The sequence below is a fragment of the Rhinatrema bivittatum genome, chromosome 1, assembly GCF_901001135.1.
Source record: "Rhinatrema bivittatum chromosome 1, aRhiBiv1.1, whole genome shotgun sequence".
NCBI classification, from domain to species: Eukaryota; Metazoa; Chordata; class Amphibia; order Gymnophiona; family Rhinatrematidae; genus Rhinatrema; species Rhinatrema bivittatum.
Genome location: NC_042615.1, coordinates 486984063 through 487003609, shown reverse-complemented (window position 1 = coordinate 487003609; position 19547 = coordinate 486984063). Strand labels below are relative to the sequence as shown.

The 19547-nt window shown below is 49.3% G+C and overlaps 1 protein-coding gene across 9 annotated transcripts in view; it reads right to left on the bottom strand.

Moving 5' to 3' along the window:
* The window catches only part of HUWE1 (HECT, UBA and WWE domain containing E3 ubiquitin protein ligase 1), a 907188-nt gene that overhangs the window by 594905 nt on the left and 292736 nt on the right, over window positions 1-19547 (bottom strand). For all 9 annotated transcript variants that reach the window (XM_029607938.1, XM_029607967.1, XM_029607972.1 and 6 more), the window contains one exon: window positions 15133-15224. In XM_029607938.1, the coding sequence (XP_029463798.1) occupies window positions 15133-15224 (92 nt within the window). The remainder of the gene's footprint in view (window positions 1-15132; window positions 15225-19547) is intronic.

Sequence of the window (19547 nt, the reverse complement as noted above, 5' to 3'; positions counted from 1 at the left end):
CCCAAAGAGAGAAGACGGTCGAGAGTTTGCCGGACTGCTTGTCTCTTGAGAAAAGAGCCGCAGGGGGAGAAAAGAAACCTGTCTCTGGGCGGGCGGACAAAATCCAAGGCGTAGCCGTGACTTAAGATTATCCAGGACCCACTGATCAGACATGATTCGGGCCCATTCCCCATAGAAGCGGGCAATGCGACCCCCCAGACTGGGAATCTGATTGCAGGTCAGCCTGGCATCATTGGGGTTTTGAGGAAGAACTCTGGGGCTGTCCTCCCTTGCCGGGCCTGCGGCCCCGAAAGGACCGGTTCCAGGTCTGCAAACGAAAAGGAGAAGTCCGAGACTGTTGATGCTGCTGTTGCTGCTGTCTGGGAGGACGGTATCGTCGTTGAGTATGGGAGCGATACCTGGTGGAGCTGAAGGACCTAGATGTCCGCGGCCTGACCTCTGGAAGCTTGTAAATCGCATTCTCGTTGAGGGACTTGATGATCTGGTCCAAGTCCTCTCCAAAGAGAAACTTACCTTTAAAAGGAAGCGAGCCTAAGCGTGTTTTGGAAGAGGCATCTGCTGACCAGTTTTGCAACCACAGAAGCAGACGGGCCGAGACCGCAGCGACCATCGATCGGGCCTGGACCCAAAGGAGGTCATAGAAGGCATCTGCTCCATAGGCGAGCACGGATTCTAAACGATCCGCCTGCTGAGCTTCAGCATCCGGAAGAACCTGGGAGGTGAGCAATTGTTGAACCCATCGGAGTCCCGCTCTTTGTGCAAGAGAACTGCAGATGGTCGCTCGGAGGCCCAATGCTGAAACCTCAAAGATTCTTTTGAGATAAACCTCCAACTTCCTGTCCTGGAGATCCTTGAGCGCTGTACCGCCCGTGACCGGGATGGAAGTGCTCTTAGTTACGGCCGAAACTGCGGAATCCACAGCAGGAACTTTGAGGAGCTCCAAAAAATCTTCTGGCAGAGGATAAAGCAAAATTGCTTACCTTGTAATAAGTGTTATCCCAGGACAGCAGGATGTAGTCCTCACATATGGGTGACGTCATGAACAGAGCCTTAGTGCGGGAAAACTTTGTCAAAGTTTCTAGAACTTTTGACTGGCCCCTAGAGGCCACTGAGCATGCCCAGCATGCTATGATATTCTCTGCCACAGGTGTCTCTCTTCAGTCTCATACGTAGCAAAAAGCGTTAGCAAAATAAAATAATAAAATAATAATAAAGGTCTAAGGCCCAACTCCACAGGGTGGAGGGTGGGTTTCGTGAGGACTACATCCTGCTGTCCTGGGATAACACTTATTACAAGGTAAGCAATTTTGTTTTATCCCAGGACAAGCAGGATGCTAGTCCTCACATATGGGTGATTAGCAAGCTAAAGGCTGAGTCAGTTTGTAAAGAAGCAACAGTTAAGTATTGTTGGTGAACTGAGTCAGTCGAAAATCACAGCAGGTTGGATGTAGAAGGAGTTGGGTTTATACTGGAAACAAGTTCTTCAAGACAGATTGTCCATAGGCTGAGTCTTGTCCTTCTTTATCTAAGCAGTAATGAGCAGCAAATGTGTGAAGAGAACTCCATGTTGCTGCTTTACAAATGTCTAGAAATGGTACTGAACGATAGTGTGCTACTGAGGTTGACACTGCTCTGACTGCATGTGCCGTTACTCGCCCTTGGAGAGGAAGGCCTGCTTGTTCGTAACAAAACTGTATGCAATCTGCTAGCCAGTTTGATAAAGTCTGTTTACCCACCACTTTACCTAGTTTGTTTGGATCATAAGAAACAAAAAGTTGCTTAGATTTCCTGTAAACTGCTGTGCGGTTTATGTAGAAAGACAATGCACGTTTGCAGTCTAAGGTGTGTAAAGCTCTTTCGCCTTGATGAGAATGAGGTCTTGGAAAGAATGTGGGTAAAATTATAGATTGATTCAAGTGAAATTCCGTCACCACTTTGGGAAGGAATTTTGGGTGAGTACGGAGAACCACTCTGTCATGTAAAAACCTAGTGTAAGGTTCATATGTGGCAAGTGCTTGTAACTCACTTACTCTTCTAGCTGATGTAATGGCTATGAGGAAGATAGTCTTCCATGTGAGAAATTTAAGATCAGAAGAATCTATGGGTTCGAAAGGGGAACGCATGAGTCTTGTTAAGACCAAGTTCAGGTCCCATGTCGTGACTGGAGGCCGAATTGGTGGTTTAAGTTGAGTTAAACCTCTCATGAACCTGGTGATAAGAGGTTGTGTAGAGATTGGTGCATCTCCCATTCTATTATGGTAAGCAGAGATTTCACTTAGGTGAACTCTTACAGATGAAGTCTGTAGACCAGACTCTGAAAGATGGTATAAATAATCTAGAAGAGATATAGTGGGGCAGGTAAAAGGATCAATACTCTTTTGCCTGCACCACAGGGTGAATCTTTTCCACTTGGAAGCATAATTCTTCCGTGTGGAAGGTTTACGTGAAGCTATAAGCACTTGGGATATATTGGATGAAAGATTGAGTGGTTGTAAGATCAAGCTTTCAACATCCAGGCTGTCAGTGATAGGGATTGGAAGTTGGGATGGCGCAACCGACCCTGATCCTGAGTTATGAGATTGGGAGCTACTCCTTGACGAATGGGATCCCTGACAGAGGTCTAGCAGGGTGGGAAACCAGACTTGTCGAGGTCAATACGGGGCTATGAGTATCATGGACCCCTTGTCCTGTTGTAGCTTCACTAGAGTTTTGGTTATGAGTGGTATCGGAGGATACGTGTATAACAGGCCTGAATTCCAAGGGCGAGCAAAGGCGTCCTTGGCAGATTGGTTCTTCTGTTGGTGTAGGAAGCAGAAGTTTTGCACTTTGTGATTCAGATACGTTGCAAAGAGGTCTACTGTTGGTTGACCCCAGCGTTGGAAAATGCTGGATGCTATTGCAGGATTTAGTGACCACTCATGTGGTTGGAATTGATGACTGAGCCTGTCTGCTACTACGTTGTGAATGCCTGCCAGATATGTGGCCTTGAGAAACATTGAGTGGTTCAGGGCCCAGCCCCAAATCTGTGCAGCTTCTTGACAAAGGAGATACGAGCCTGTACCTCCCTGTTTGTTGATGTACCACATGGCTACTGTGTTGTCCGTTTGGATTAGAACAGTCTTGTGTGAAAGGCAGTCCTTGAACGCATAGAGCGCATACCGTATAGCTCGAAGTTCCAAGAAATTGATTTGAAATGTTGCTTCGAGTTTTGTCCAAGTCCCTTGGGTTTGGAGGTTGTCTATGTGAGCTCCCCATCCCAAGGTGGATGCATCTGTAGTTAAAGTTATTTGTGGGACTGGTTGCTGGAAGGGTAGGCCCTTGCGCAAATTGTCCTTGTTTGTCCACCATAGTAGAGAGGAGCGAAGCTGGTGGGTAACTTGAATTGGAGAATGTAATGGTTGAATGGCTTGGATCCATTGGGACCATAGAGTCCATTGGGTTATTCGCATGGCAAGTCGTGCCATAGGAGTGACGTGTCCTGTGGAGGCCATATGGCCTAGTAAAGTCAGAAATTGGAGAGCTGTTGCTTGTTTCTTGGAGTGTATGTAACTTGCCAGAAGGGAAAGTTTGTCTGCTCGATCCTCGGGGAGAAAAGCCCTTGAAAGTGTGGTGTTTAAGTCTGCTCCTATGAATTGAAGTAGTGGAGATGGAGTGAGATGGGACTTTTGATAATTGATGAGAAATCCCATGGAGTGAAGTAGAGCGATTGTTTGATTGAGGGAAGTTAGAGCTCCTTGTTGAGATTGACTTCTTATGAGCCAGTCGTCTAGATATGGAAAAACATGGACATGCTGCTTGTGCAATTGTGCAGCTACAACTGCTAGGCATTTTGTGAATACTCTTGGAGCAGAGGTTAGTCCAAAAGGTAGAACCTTGTATTGGTAATGTTGATGGCCTACCATGAAGCGCAGGTATTTGCGGTGAGGTGGAAAGATTGGAATGTGAGCATAAGCATCTTGAAGGTCCAGAGAACAAAGCCAGTCGCCTCTTTGAAGGAGTGGAAGTATGGTTCCTAGAGAAATCATTCTGAACTTTTATTTTCTTAGAAATTTGTTGAGATTTCTGAGGTCTAGAATCGGACGAAGGCCTCCGGTTTTCTTTGGAATTAGGAAATATCGGGAATAGAATCCTTTGCCCCTCTGAGAGCGAGGTACAAGTTGTATAGCTCTTGCTTTCACAAGGGTGGATAATTCTGTTTGTAGAGTGAGAAGTTGAGATTCTGTTTGAGTGAAGAATCTTGGAGGGTTTTGTGGAGGAAGTGATAGGAAGTTCAGTTTGTACCCTCAAGATATTACAGAGAGTACCCACTGATCTGATGTGATTGTTTGCCAATTTCCCTGAAAAATTTTACTCTTCCTCCTACTGGGAGATCCGGTGACTTGGCTTGTTCTCTGGATTGAGTTTCAAAAACCTGTAGCCGGTCCTGTTTGAGGAGGAGGCTGTGGCCTGGTTGTTCTAGGCTGTCTGGCCTGTGAACGTGGTTGCGGCCTTGTAGATCTTCCCCTAGAAGCCTGGGGGTAATATCTTCTTGGTCTGTAATATGGACGCCTAGTATCTCTACGAGGGAATCGCCAAGGAGGTTGAGATACAGGATCCTGTGATGTCTGAGACAACTGTCGAAGGGTCTCAGAGTGGTCTTTTAGATGCTGGACTGCTTCCTGGACTTGGTCTCCAAACAAATTGTCCCCTTGGCATGGTAAATCTACTAGTTTATCTTGTACCTCAGACCTGAGATCTGAGGCTTTTAGCCATGCCCATCTTCTTGCAGTGATTGCAGTAGCTGCTGCTCTAGAAGATGTCTCGAAACTGTCATACACTGCCCTCACCTCATGTTTTCCAGCCTCCAATCCTTTAGAGATAATGGATTGTGCTTGCTCTTGTAATTGGGAAGGAATAGAGGTGATAAGCTCTTCCATTTGCTTCCACATATTTCTTTGATACTGCGTGATATATAATTGGTACGCAGAAATCCTAGAACATTGCACTTTGAAACATTTTTCTTCCTAAGGCATCCAGAAAATGATGGTCTTTGCCTGGAGGATTGGAGAAGTGTGGACGGATTCTCTTGGATTTTTTCTGGGCAGATTCTACCACAACAGACTGATGTGGTAGTTGCTGTTTTTGGTAACCTGGAACTGGCTGTACCAAATAGGTAGAATAGATTATTTTGTTGACTGCAGACACTGAAGATGGATGTTCCCATATCCTATTTTGAACTTCAAGTAGGACTTTGTGTATTGGAACAGCTAAGACCTGCTTAGGTGGGTCCACGAATTGTAATACCTCTAATGTCTGTTGTCTTGTGTCTTGTTCAGTGGAAAGCTTAAATGGAATGGAATCTGCCATGTCCTGAATGAAAGATGAAAAGGAAAGATCTTCAGGGGGGGATCTTTTCCTGGGATCAGGAGGAGATGGATCTGAGAGAAAAGATTCCAATGAATCAGAGTCCCATGAATCATCTGGATCCTGTGTGTAAGAGGATCTTACAGTTGGATGAGGATGATGAAGGCCTGAAGGGCCTGGCTGAGAGTCATCGATGGTAAAAACTTCTTGAGGCATTTTTTGAGGAAGAGTATCGATAACTTTGTGGTATTTTTCTAAAAGTTGTCGATAAATTTCAATATTTTCCTTTCCTTGATCAGAAGGCCTCGATGTCATCGAGGGTTCAGTAGTCGGCATCGAGGGAATCGATGGACGCGGTGTCGAGGACGTCGACGGCCCAGTCATCGAGATTGGCATCGATGAAATAGGTGGTAGTTGGGCGTAGATCGACGATGTCGTTATGATTCTCAGTCCTCGAGAAGTCGTCGATTCCATTGATGGAATCGGCATCGGTGATCCCACCGGCATCGATGCTGGTCGCATCGGCATCATCGCCGGAAGATTTTGTTCCTTTAGCGCCTGTAGTACCGCTTGTCTGATTAATTCAGATAGCTCCGGCTGTACAGCTGCTGGTGGTAAAGCAGGTGTAAGCGGTGGTGGTGGCTGCGGTAGTATTTCCTGAGAAGGAACGAGTGGCATCAATGGAGTGGGCCCAGGCAGTGATGCTGCCGGCATATCCTGGATACGTGGCCGCTTTGGCCTCGACTCCTCTGGGGATGTCGAGGTCGATGGTTCTGGGTGTCGATGTCGATGCCTGTGCTTTTGGAATGTTCTGCCGATTTTGTCGATGCCACAGATGACGGCGGGGACGGTTGATCACCGGATCCTTGCGGTCGAGATTTTTTGACTAAAAGGCGTTTAGTCGTTCCGGCCGGAGACGACTTCGAGGATTTTAGATGGTGAAGGTATTAATTGTAAATGGAATAGATGTTCCATTTTTTCTTGCCGAGTTCTTCGAGTTTTGGCGGTCATTTCTGCACATTTATCACAGGCAGTAATGTCATGGTTTTTACCCAGACAAACTACACACTCTAAATGTGGATCGGTAATTGACATCGTTTTATTACAGATGGTACATTTTTTTAAACCGGTTGCCATTTTTTTAGCTGACAGCCGTCGAGCTAAGTGGGAATTCGTGAGAGAAAAAAGTTTTCAAAAGTACTCACCAGCCGGTGGAAACAAATCTGAGAGAGAGATTTGTGAAAGAGAATATCACCTGAAGCAATATATCTATATATATATGACTATTTAGTCACTTGAAAAAACCGAAACGGCTCCTGTCCCGCGATGCTAATGGCAGCGCGGAAAAAAAGAAGACTGAAGAGAGACACCTGTGGCAGAGAATATCATAGCATGCTGGGCATGCTCAGTGGCCTCTAGGGGCCAGTCAAAACTTCTAGAAACATTGACAGAAAATTTTCCCGCACTAAGGCTCCGTTCATGACGTCACCCATATGTGAGGACTAGCATCCTGCTTGTCCTGGGATAAAGCTTGTTCATTGCTCTACTGACCTTGAGAGAGAGGCCTCCGGTGAATCCCATTCTCTAGAGATCAGTTGCAAAAAGGTGGGATGAGTTGGAAACGCCTTCGACAGAGGGCGAAGGCCTGCCAGCAAAGGGTCCCCCTTTCTGCCCTGACAAGAGGCTGCTACCGGTTCTGGGGGAGCATCAATATCCATTTCCTGGAGAATATGAGGAATTAGATCATCCAGCTCATCATACTGAAAAATTCGTAGGACCCTTGGGTCATCCCCTTCCACCTGAGAAGTGAACGTGGGGTCATCCTCTGCATCCGGGATCGGGTCCCCTGTCGGGGGGTTGCTGGGGCCACCTACTGGGGCCTGCGGGACCCGGGAGGGTCCTGGGTCTCCTGCGTGAGGTAACGCCCTATCCTGGGAAGAAGACCCCTCCAGGGACGATCCCAGACGCGCCCGTTTTGGAGGAGGGAGTCCCCCAGGAGTCTCCAAGGGCTGAGACTTGCACTGTAAGAAAGCCTGGTGCATAAAAAGCACGAACTCGGGCGAAAACTCCAGGGGTCTCTGAGGAAAACTATCCTGGTGCTCCCCTCCACGACCGCCAGGTTCCGGGCCAGGGAGTGGCGCAGAGCCAGAGGGCTACACCGGAGTCGGGCCTTCAGTATCTTCCTCCCCTTCTGAAAACAAAATGGCCGCCGTTCCCGCGCTGAGAGGGAACGGGGCCTGCCGCTTTCGAGATGCGCGGTCTTCACAGCGAGGACCCGCGGACTCGTCCTCCTGTCCTTCGGTGACTTCACCCTCAAAAATGCAGGAGTCACAGAGGCCCTCCCGTGAGAGCCAACCAGCCTGCCTGCCGCAGGCAGAACACTCAGAGGAGCGTGGCATGGTCTGTTCGGCTTTTTTTTTTTTTTTGAAAGGACTGACAGGAAAAAAAGAGGCGCGATTCGCACTGCAGAAATGACGCGGGCACACAGACCACCCCTCCCCCACCGACCCAGAGAGAGCGCCGAAGGACTAAACCTCCCGGCGTCCGACGGTCCCGGGAGAAGGATTTGCGAACCGTGGGTCGGTAGCGGCTGAAACTAATTTAAAATAACGGGGGAGGGAGGAGGAGTGACTAGCACCACTAGTATGCACCCCGGGTCCGGCCTGAATACAGAGAGTACAACAAGAAAGCCTGAGGAAAAATGATTTATTTTTTTTTAACAAGAAAATTCCCCAACACTCCCCCAATACCCAAAGAAGGGTGCCCTGAAAAAACGAAGGTGGGGGGGGGGGGGGGGGGAATGAAAGAAACAGGTACAGACCTGGCAGCAAGCACCTCACGACTCAAAAGGCAGAAACCTGCTGAGTCACCTCAGAAAACTAAATTGTTTCAAAATTATACCTTTTACTTATTTACTTGATCCCTTTATGAGAAAAAAGCAAAAAAACAGAAAACTAGAAAACCTAATCTCCTGCACTGGGGACTGCAGAGTCCCCTGCTCACATCTGCTGGAGTCAGAAGAATACTGAAGATTGAGGAAAGGGGAGGGGCTTATATAGTGCCCCCTTTCGAGTTTTTATTCTAACTCCATCTGCTGGACGGGGAACATAACCCACCATCTGGACTGATCCTGGTACGTACAGGGAACGGTTTACTCTTTCAAAAAGTCCAAAACTAGGGGGGCATTCAATGAAGTTACTAGGTAATACATTTAAGACAAGAGAACTTTTTTTTTTTTTTTTTTTTACTCAGCGATTAAACAAACTCTGGAATTCATTTTCAGAGGATGTGGTGAAAGCTGTTAGTGTAGCTGGATTTAAAAAAGGTTTAGACAAGCTCCTGGAAGAAAAGTCCAGAAACCATTATATTAAGGTGGTCTTGGGGAAATCCACTGCTTCTCCCTCGGAGAAGCAGCATAGGATATAAGAAAATTATTACTTACCTGCTAATTTTCGTTCCTGTAGTACCATGGATCAGTCCAGACCGTGACCGTGGGTTATGTCCCCAATCCAGCAGATGGAGTCAGTCCAAAGCTTTGAGGGGGCGTCACCATAAGTACTACTACCCCCTCTGCAGGAGTTCAGTATCGAGTATATCAGAGCCCGAGAAAACAGAAAACCTCCTGAGTGGATCAAGTTGAAACAAGACGGCAACAATAAGCCGCTAAACTGAAATAGAGAAAACTGGAACCTCCCCACGAACGGGTGGGGGCCATGAACATAGCGTGTCAACCTCCATAAACAGTGAAAAACTGGTACACGTAAAAAGGAAACAGCAGGAAGACACTACTGTAACATGAGGAACAGCTGAGAGAATCAGCCCCAAGACAGCGGAGCAGGAGAAGAACCCAAATGCGGTGGGCGTCTGGACTGATCCATGGTACTACAGGAACGAAAATTAGCAGGTAAGTAATAATTTTCTTTTCCCTGTACGTACCTGGATCAGTCCAGACCGTGGGATGTACCCAAGCTTCCCTAACCCGGGTGGGATCCTGCGAGGCCTGCTCGTAGAACCTGTTCGCCAAAGTGTCCATGAACGGACGAGGCGAGATGTAGTCTATAGTGTCTTGAGAACATGTGCAACGACTTCCAGGTGGCCGCTCTACAGATTTCTTGCGAAGACACCGAGCGACTCTCCGCCCAGGAGGCCGCCTGAGAACGTGTAGAATGCGCTACGATTCCGGGCGGGGGCGTCCGCCCCACCCCAATGTAGGAAGCGGCAATGCCGGCCTTCAGCCATCTTGCAATGGTCGTCTTCGAGGCCTGAGATCCCTTCCGGGGCCCGGACCAAAGGACGAAGAGATGGTCAGAAGTCCGGAAATCATTCGTAGCCTCCAGGTAAAGGCGCAGGGTGCGCTGGACGTCAAGGAGACGTAGCGAACGCGGCTCCGACGAAGGGAAAGATGGAAGTTCCACCGTCTGATTCATATGAAACGCGGACACCACCTTCGGAAGGAAGGAGGGCACAGTACGAAGCGAGACTCCCGAATCGGAAAACCGGAGATAAGGTTCTCTGCACGACAGAGCCTGTAGCTCGGAAATACGCCGAGCGGAGCAGATGGCCACCAGGAACACAGCCTTGAGAGTGAGATCCTTGATTGTCGCATTTCGGAGAGGTTCAAACGGAGGTCCCGACATGGAACGTAGTACCAGATTGAGACTCCAAGAGGGACAAGGGTCCCGCAATGGAGGCCGCAAGTGCTTGACTCCCTTGAGAAAACGGACGATGTCCGGGTGTTGTAACAGAGAGCCTCCGTCACGCAGGAGGGAGCCGAGAGCGGCCACTTGAACCCGAAGAGAGTTGTAAGCGAGTCCCTTGTCCACCCCTGCTTGGAGAAACTGGAGGATCTGGGAGACAGACGCCTCCTTGGGTCTGGTGTTCAGGCCGGTACACCACAGCTCGAACACCTTCCAGACTCGAACATAGGCCACCGACGTCGAAGTCTTTCGAGAGCGTAGCAGCGTAGACACTACCGCCTCCGGGTAACCCCGTCGGCGGAGGCGGCGCCTCTCAAAAGCCAGGCCGCAAGACAGAAGAGTTCTGCCTGGTCGAAAAATACCGGTCCCTGGTGAAGGAGGCGGGACAGATGTCCCAGACGGATGGGTCCGTCGATTACCAGTTGAAGGAGGTCCGCAAACCAAGGCCGTCTTGGCCACTCTGGCGCGACGAGTATTACCGTCCCCTGATGAACCTCTATCCGGCGGAGTAGTCTTCCCACCAGTGGCCACGGAGGGAACGCGTATAGGAGTAGATCGGCCGGCCACGGGAGCGCGAGAGCATCGACGCCCTCCGCCCCCCGCTCTCTCCGGCGACTGAAGAACCGAGGAGCCTTGGTGTTCTGGGCGGACGCCATGAGATCCAGGTGGGGAGGTCCCCACCTCCGGACAAGCAACTGCATGGCCTCGTCGGAGAGGGACCACTCTCCGGGATCCAGAAACTGGCGACTGAGGAAATCCGCCTGGACGTTGTCTACTCCCGCGATGTGTGAGGCCGCCAGACGGCCCAGATGCCGTTCCGCCCACTGCATCAGCATCGCTGCCTCGAGTGCGACGTGCGGGCTGCGAGTGCCGCCCTGTCGGTTGATGTAGGCCACCGTTGTCGCGTTGTCGGATAAGATTCTGACGTCCCGATTCCGAAGGAGAGGCAGGAAGTGGATAAGCGCCAACCTGACCGCTCTGGTTTCCAGACGATTGATGGACCACTTCGACTCCTCCGCGGACCACGTCCCCTGTGTGGCGCTGCGATCGCAGACTGCTCCCCAGCCTATGAGACTGGCGTCGGTGGTTACCACTACCCAATCTGGTAGATCGAGGGACATGCCGCGAGCCAGATTCTCCGGGACCATCCACCAGGAGAAGCTGCTCCTGGCAAGCTGGGGCAGCGGGAGAATCACCTGGTAGTCCTGCGAGAGTGGTTTCCAACGGGAGAGAAGTGCTCTTTGCAGAGGTCGGAGGTGCGCGAATGCCCAGGGGACCATGTCGATGGTAGACCCCATCACCCCCAGGAGCTGTAAATAGTCCCAGGAGGTGGGAGCTGGTAATGCAGAGAACCGCTGTATGTGCTCTCGTAGGGCCTGTGCCTTGTCCTGTCGGAGGAAAACCGCGCCCAGACGGGTGTCGAAGGTCGCTCCCAGGAAATCCAAGCGCTGCGAGGGCACGAGGGAGCTCTTGGAGAAGTTCACCACCCATCCCAGAGACTGCAAAAACTCTATCACCCTGGCCACTGCCGTCTGTCCATGCTGAAAAGACTTCGCTCGGATGAGCCAATCGTCCAGATAAGGATGAACTAGGATACCCTCCTTCCGAAGGGCAGCCGCCACGACCACCATAATCTTGGTGAAGGTGCGCGGAGCCGTTGCCAATCCGAACGGGAGCGCCACAAACTGGAAATGCTGATCCAGAATCTTGAACCGTAAGAGACGATGATGCTCCCGGCAAATGGGAATGTGAAGGTAGGCCTCCGTCAGGTCCAAGCAGGCCAGGAACTCCCCTCGATGTACCGCCGCGATCACCGATCGTAGCGTTTCCATGCGAAACCGGACCACCCGAAGGGATTTGTTGACTTCCTTCAAGTCCAGAATGGGGCGGAAGGAACCGTCCTTCTTCGGTACCACGAAGTAGATGGAATAATGGCCCGAGCCCACCTCTGCGGAGGGTACGGGCACAATGGCGCCTATTTCCCACAATCTGTCCAGCGTCAATTGCACCGCCCTTCGCTTGACAGCCGAGCCGCAGGGAGAGAAGATGAACCGTCCCTTTGGAGCGCGGGCAAACTCCAACGCGTAGCCGCGTCCTATGGTGTCCAAGACCCACTGATCCGAGGTGATCCGCGCCCACTCCTCGTAGAAGAACGCCAGCCGCCCTCCAATCCTGGGGACGGCGGAGTGGGCGAGCTGAACATCATTGAGAGGACTTGAGAGAGAGTTGTCCCGCCGCGGGAGCGGGACGCGCGGGGCGGCGCCCGCGAAAGGAGCGTGTCCAGGTCTGAGACCTGGTGGCAGGGGGCCGAGCCGCCGCCGGCCTGTAAGTCCTGTAGCGTCTTTGCGCCCTGGCTCTGGTCCGGGAGGACGAGAATGCCCTGGTGGAACGATATCTGTCTTCCGGCAGGCGATGGACCGCGTTTTCCCCCAGGGATTTGATGATCTGGTCCAGGTCCTCCCCGAACAGGAACTTACCCCTGAATGGCAGGGAACCCAGACTCGATTTGGAGGACGTGTCCGCCGCCCAGTTGCGTAGCCAGAGAAGTCGACGAGCCGCCACCACCGAGGCCATGGAGCGGGCGAGGATCCTAAAGAGATCGTAGGAGGCGTCAGCCCCGTATGCCACCGCAGCTTCCAGTCTATCCGCCTGGGCGGCCTCCTCGGGTGGTAACACCTGCGAGGTGAGCAGTAGCTGCACCCAGAGAAGACTGGCCCGCTGGGCAAGCGAGCTGCACATCGCCGCCCGCAGCCCCACGGCGGAAACCTCGAAGACTCGCTTGAGGAAGACTTCCAACTTTCGATCCTGCGTATCTTTTAGCGCCGCTCCACCCGTAACCGGTATGGTCGTCCTCTTCGTGACCGCCGACACCGCGGAGTCCACCCTGGGTACCTTGATGAGATCCAGGAAATCTTCCGGCAGCGGATACAGCCTCTCCATGGCGCGGCTGCCCTTTAGAGCGGCTTCCGGGGCATCCCATTCCCTGGTGAGAAGCTGCAGGAACGACTCGTGAATGGGAAAAGCCTGAGCTCTCGGACGCAGAGCTGCCAGTACGGGATCCCCCTTCTTAGAGGAAGTGACGACAGCGGGCGCAACGGGAGCTGGCGGGTCCGGAGGAGGATCGAGGTCCAATCCCTGGATGATTTGAGGGATTAGGTCGTCCAGCTCATCCCGCTGGAAGAGGCGCAGCGTGCGTGGATCCTCTCCCTCCGAAGTAGAGTCCCCTTGCCCCGAAGCTGCAGGATCCGCCCCAGGGGAAACTGGGGCCGACCCAGTCCCCCCCGAGGCCACCGGGAGTCGGGCGTGTACGGGGAGCTGTGGGGCCCCCACGCCCGCCGGAGCGGGGGGGGGCCGGGGAGAGGGACGAAGGCCGCGGTAGCTTGGGTGGTGGAGGTCCCATGGGAGCCGCCAGCTCCTGAAGATACGTAGTGTGCATCAGCCGAATAAATTCCGGGGAAAACCCCGGCCTACTCGGGGGGGGTACCGCGGGTGGGGGCCCCGGGGGACCCTGCCCCTGCGGGTCTTCCTCCGGATCTGTCTCCGGATGTAGGTACGGGGGAGAGCCCTCTGAGGCTTCCCCATCCCCCAGCGCTGCCTGTGCTCCCTCAGGGTGCAGCGCATGTAAAATGGCCGCCGTTCCCGCCAGGAATGGGGGAGGGGCCGGCCCGCGCCGCCCGGGTAAGGCTGCCATAGGGAGAGAATGAGTGAGGGTCCGAGACGTGCCTTCCCCCCCGGGGAGGCACCTCGCGCAGATCCCCTCCCTTGACACGCGCGATCCAGGCTCGCCGCAGGCCGAGCAACGCGCCGGCCGCGGCATCGAGATCGCGATGGGAAAACAGGTCCCGGCAGCTAGAACACCCCCGACCTCGGGGGGGGGGCCGCGAGACGAAGCGCCGCTGCGGGGGGGCCCAGATGGCCTGCACTACCCGCCGACGAGAAAAACGCCGCTGCGGGGGGGCCCGGATGGCCTGCGCTACCCGCCGATGAGAAAAACGGCGCCGCGGGGGGCCTTCCTGGCCGCACGACCCGCCGACAACTCTCCCCCTGCTCCCTGCTGCAGCCCACGTGGAGCCGCAAGATGGCCGCGGGAGAGGGAGAAGACGCTGGTAGGCCGGTCCCACCGGCAACCGCGTCCAACCTAACTGTAAAAATAAAATAACAGCAGCAATAGAAAAGGCAACTTACCCCGAAGAAGCCACTAACGCCGGAAGGAGAGAGAGAGAGAGAGACAGAGAAGCACGACAGGGAAGCCACGCCTCTCCAATTAGGTAATTAACTTTGTCCTAATTAATTAATCTTTTTTTTTTTTTTTTTTTTTTTTCAACAACTTGATCCAGACAAACTAGTTAAAGACAGAGGATAAAGTCCTAAGACAAGGGAAACACAAACAGGTTATAGGTGATCGGGAGCAAGCCCAGATTCCCCTACTCGCATCTGCTGGAGTCAGAAGATACTGAACTCCTGCAGAGGGGGTAGTAGTACTTATGGTGACGCCCCCTCAAAGCTTTGGACTGACTCCATCTGCTGGATTGGGGACATAACCCACGGTCACGGTCTGGACTGATCCAGGTACGTACAGGGAAATTGATCTTTTGGGATTCTGCAAAGAACTTATGACCTGGATTGACAAATTTGGAAATGGGATACTGAGCTTGATGGACCCTGGTCTCACCCAGTATGGCAAGTCTCATTTTTTTATGCAGTACAAGAATCTTTAGGAACCCCATGTCTTTAGTGGTTAATGCTGTTTTGAGGGTTTTCTGCTTCAAGGGTTTCAATGACAGCCCAGAAATACTGTGGCATACTGTGGATGCACAGCTGTGCAGGAGTTGCCATGCATGCTGAGCAGCGCTGGAAAAATTAAGAAAGCCCTTGCAGTAGAATCCATTTGGAGTAAGCATGCTTGTCCTCAGAATATTTATTTTATTTATGGGTTTTTATATACTGATATTAGTGGGATCATATCGGTTTACATCAAACTGAAGGCAGAAAGTACATGTAACAGGAAAGGGGGGAAAGGACTGTAGGGGAAAAAGGACTGTAGAATATTAGGTTGGAGAAATGAAAATGCTGACAAACAACTCAATCCTACCTTGATAATGGCTGTGGTAGCGTCAGTCTTCAGTGTTGGCTGGTGCCGCATCAACTCATCCACAGCACTACCCAAATTAGAAGCTGTGTCACCTGTTAAAAGATACAATCACAATGAGAAAACAAGCACCAATACTGGCACTGCCAGACTGTGACCTATTGGCAACAAACTGGTAATTTTATGCTAGGTCCAACTGGTTTATCAGTTGGACCTAGCATACCAGATACATGGAACACATGATATCTGGTAACAAAGAGATGGCTGCTTATCAATGCTGTATTGCGTAGGATCTTAACAGCTGCACTTAATGGCCAGTGAAAGAGAAAGGCTGATCATGGCCCCTTAATCTCCTCACCAGAAGTGCAAGGCCAGTTGTGGCTCTTAGGATGTGCATTGCTGCTGGACCCCAAGAAAGAAAGAGTCCACCGTGGGCCCTAGGAGCCAGTACTGCTGCTGCTGGCCCAAAGGAAGCCTGTACTATGGCTTAGGAAGAGGAGTAGAGTGGGGTGAGGCCAGTAGCAACAGAATAAAGTAAGCTAGGGCCTGTGAAGGAGACAGAAAAGATGGTGGGGTTTGGGGGAAGAATCTCTGGAGACAAGGTTTTGGGACAGGCCCGCACCACTGAAGGAGAGAAATTTGGCTCATCACTCTCCCCCCGATCCTAACTGGTATGTTTTATTTTTTAAGCATTCAAAAAACACACACACACCCCCAAGGCAACAAAGTAGATACTAGTAAATAAGGACCATTTAAGGTGAGCAGTCTTCCCAGTTGCCCTTGCTGCTCTAGCTAAGGATATTTTAGCAGTACATGCTTGACAGCTACAAAAGTGAACTACAGAGTCCGTTTCCAGCTGCAGGAGAAAAGGGCATATACCATCACCGCCACGCTCGGCTTCCTGCACCCATTGCCTCTCAGCTGTTTCAACAGCTAAGTCTATGCCGGCTGAAAAACCAGCTACCAGACCCAAGGCACTCATCTGAGGGACCATGAAAATCACCTCAGGAATTTTCAACTGAGGGAGGGACCATAAGGGATCACCACAGACCTCTCTGGTCTCTTTAGATCCTTTTTAGTGAACTTTGCTCACTGGGCATGTCAATCTTATCTCTGACCACCTCCCTTCATCGCTAACTCCAGATTCTGTGCTTTCTACCTTGCTGCTTCATATGCCTGGAATAGACCCTCTGGCCTTTTTCAGATCCAGCCTAAAAATTCACCTTGTCAAGCTTGCTTTTAAATCTTAACCCTGGTTATCCTGAATATACCCTTATTGATTTTAACTATTCTCCATAACACTCTGCCTAGTGGATTACGCCTGCTGGAAGATAAGGTTTTTCGTAAGCAGTTGAAAGCTTTTTAATTGATTTTATTTTTTGCTTTATTACTGTATTTATAGTATGTTTGAATGTTGAAAGCACTGACTGTATACTGCCTAGTTCGAGGGTCTCTTATATGCAAATCAAATTGTAAAATAATGAATGAAACTTCCTAAGTCACTTGTCCTGTTTGTCTTCAGTAATTGTAAGCTCTATAGAAAAGGAAAATGAAATTGCTTATCTTTACCAGGTGTTTTCCACGAACAGAACAAGTTAGCCACGTAAGTTAACAGCATCCTTTGATGGTGTCAGGACAGAGCACTCTCTTTACAAAGCTCAGATGAATTTAAGATTTCCTACATTGCCATCGCCACGTGCATCTCTTCAGTTCCTTTACAAGCTAAGCTTCTACTAAACTGGAAGAGATAGTGTGGCTGATTTGTTCTGCTGTTCATGGAGAATATTTATTACAGATCAGCAATTTTGTTTTCTCTATAGACAAGAAACAGCCACACAAACGGGGACTTCCAAGCTTTGGTATGCATATTAGATCTAAGAAGAACAGGTTATGTAGCCTGTTAAAGGATGGCAGGTTATTTGAGCTATTACTTGAACAAGATGAGTGGTACTGTTTTTATTACAATATTTATTGAATAATATAAAGCACAAAAAACTTTGCATTAAAAACATAAGATGATAAAATCAAAACATAAGAAAAAACTAATTAGCTACTCGCATACATGATTAGCCCACAATATTACTGACAAAAGAGAAAAGAAAAAAGGGAGATTCCAGGAAACAAAACTAAAGAAACAGCTATAGCATGGATATATTCCTGCACTTAAACTGACTTAACTGGACGTTGGCGATGTTAGCTTTTTTGAATCAATAAAAACTTTCAAGTCTTCTGGGGCAAAAGAGAGACACACTTTTACAAGGATATCTTAACACAGAAGAGCTTAAAGTGCAAACCTCCTGCCTAAGAGATATGAACCCTTTTCTGCTCTTCTGTGTTACTCTAGCTAAATCAGGATAAATTCTAGCCACATGTCCAAGGAACTGTACATTCATATTTCTAAAGTATAACCTCAAAACAGTTCCATAATGAAGGATACCGGAGTAGTGCGCTCAGATAGTTTAGGACTAGAACTTTCTAAAAATCCAGTCAAATTTAGCATATCTATGGAAGTCTGTAAGGCCTGAGTCTATTAAGTTCTTAAACGTGAAACTGAAGAAAAAGTTTAGTGAAAGGAGGAATAGCTTCCTCTATCATGTGCAAAACTTACATTAGATACTTTAAGAGTCACTTGAAGTAATTCACCAAATATCCTAGGAAAATTCAAAGGAGGCAGGTTTCAAATCCCTCACTATTTTCAAGAAATTCTACTCTTCTAGAAAGAACACCTTGTTCTTGTATTATAGTAGCATTGAGAGTCTGAATATTAGCACTTTCCAGTGCATAGATAAACATTCAATTGTCTATCATATTCCAAAACCAAAAGGTTCAATCTTCTCAGGTAAGCCTTGAATCTTGTTTGAATAGACAATGATCTTCCAAAACTGGTCATCAATCAACTCCCAGAGAGTCCAACATAACCACAACTGGCTTACCTAATTTAAAGGAGAGCTCACCAGGGGAACCAGACTGCACAGGCAGCGAGGAACTTAGCAAAGATGTAGCAGCTTCAACTTCAGTCACATTGAAGTTCAACTTCAGTCACACCAGTTTCCAAAGGACGGAACCACTACTGAGTCAAACACATGCCCCTGGACCCCCAAAACAGCAATGGAGAGTGTAGAATCAAACACTAACACATCCAGGGCTCCCACACAAACATGCTGACATCTCCCAGCACCATGTAAGGCTCAATAGGGATGCGTTTCTCTCCAGGTGGTGGACAGATGTTGAGGTAGCTGAGAAATGATTCTTCCCCTGGTAATTTATGTACTCCCTCGTAAGGAAATGCAGCAGGGCTTTTGAGCTCCCCATGGCAGAAATTCAAGAAACAAAGCTAGATGTAAACTGCTGGCCAGAAAAAAGTTAAACCTTGGAGGAAAAGATTCTCACCTTCCCCTTTCATTCAGATGACATCAAAATTAAGAAAAAGAATACCAGCAGAAAACCAGGGGAGGTCAGGTCTGTAACCTGCTTATGCTGCCATCTTGACTCCACCCACTCACAGTACTGTTTGACAAGTTACGCTCTAAAAGATTATTCTTCCAAACAGTAATGCTTGGTAAAAGTATGAACAGAGGTCTATGTAGCTGCCCTGCAGATAGCCTGTAATAATGCTGAATGGCAGAATTCTACAGATGATGCAGCTGCTCAGAGTTTGTGAGCTTTTATTTTCTGCTACACCACAGCAGACAGATATACATGGTTATCCCATGTATATCTGTCTGCTATGGTGTAGCAGACAGATATACATGGGATAACCAACTGGATAAGATCAATTTCTTAAATGCCTGACTGACATTTGACAAAAGGCTAAAAGTTGAGACTTTTTGCATGGTTTATTCCTTTCCAAATAAATAAAAAGGCAGGACACTTCTGCAATACAAAGTTTGCAAGCAATGCTCAGCTTGCAAAGTGTGGGGCTTGGGTGGAAAAAAAAACTAGATCTATAGATTCATTTAAATGAAATTCTAAGACTACTTTTGACAAAAGCTTTGTGCATATTCTTAAGAGTCCTGTATTTTAAAATATTTGCATATTAATCTATGAATCCTATAAAGTTTGAAGTTCACTTATTTTTTGCTAAGATGACTGCAATGTGGAATAGCAACAACCAGGAATGTTATCTCTGCTGTTGCCAAGAGCTCCAAAGGAGCCTTCATCAATTGTGAGAGAACTGCATTTAAGTCCCATGGGCACAAGTGAAACAATCCTTTCAAACTTTGCCACAGCTTGGTGATGAGATACGGGTAGGCCATCTGTTTGTTGATGATAGGTGCTTATAGTACTTAAATGAACTCAATTAGATTTTAATCCTGAATCACTGATGTACACTAATCACTGATTAGTTACACACCAAAGCGCACGTCTTTTCCATTTGAAATAAAAATGACTTGTGGTTGGCTTTCTTGCCGCTAAGA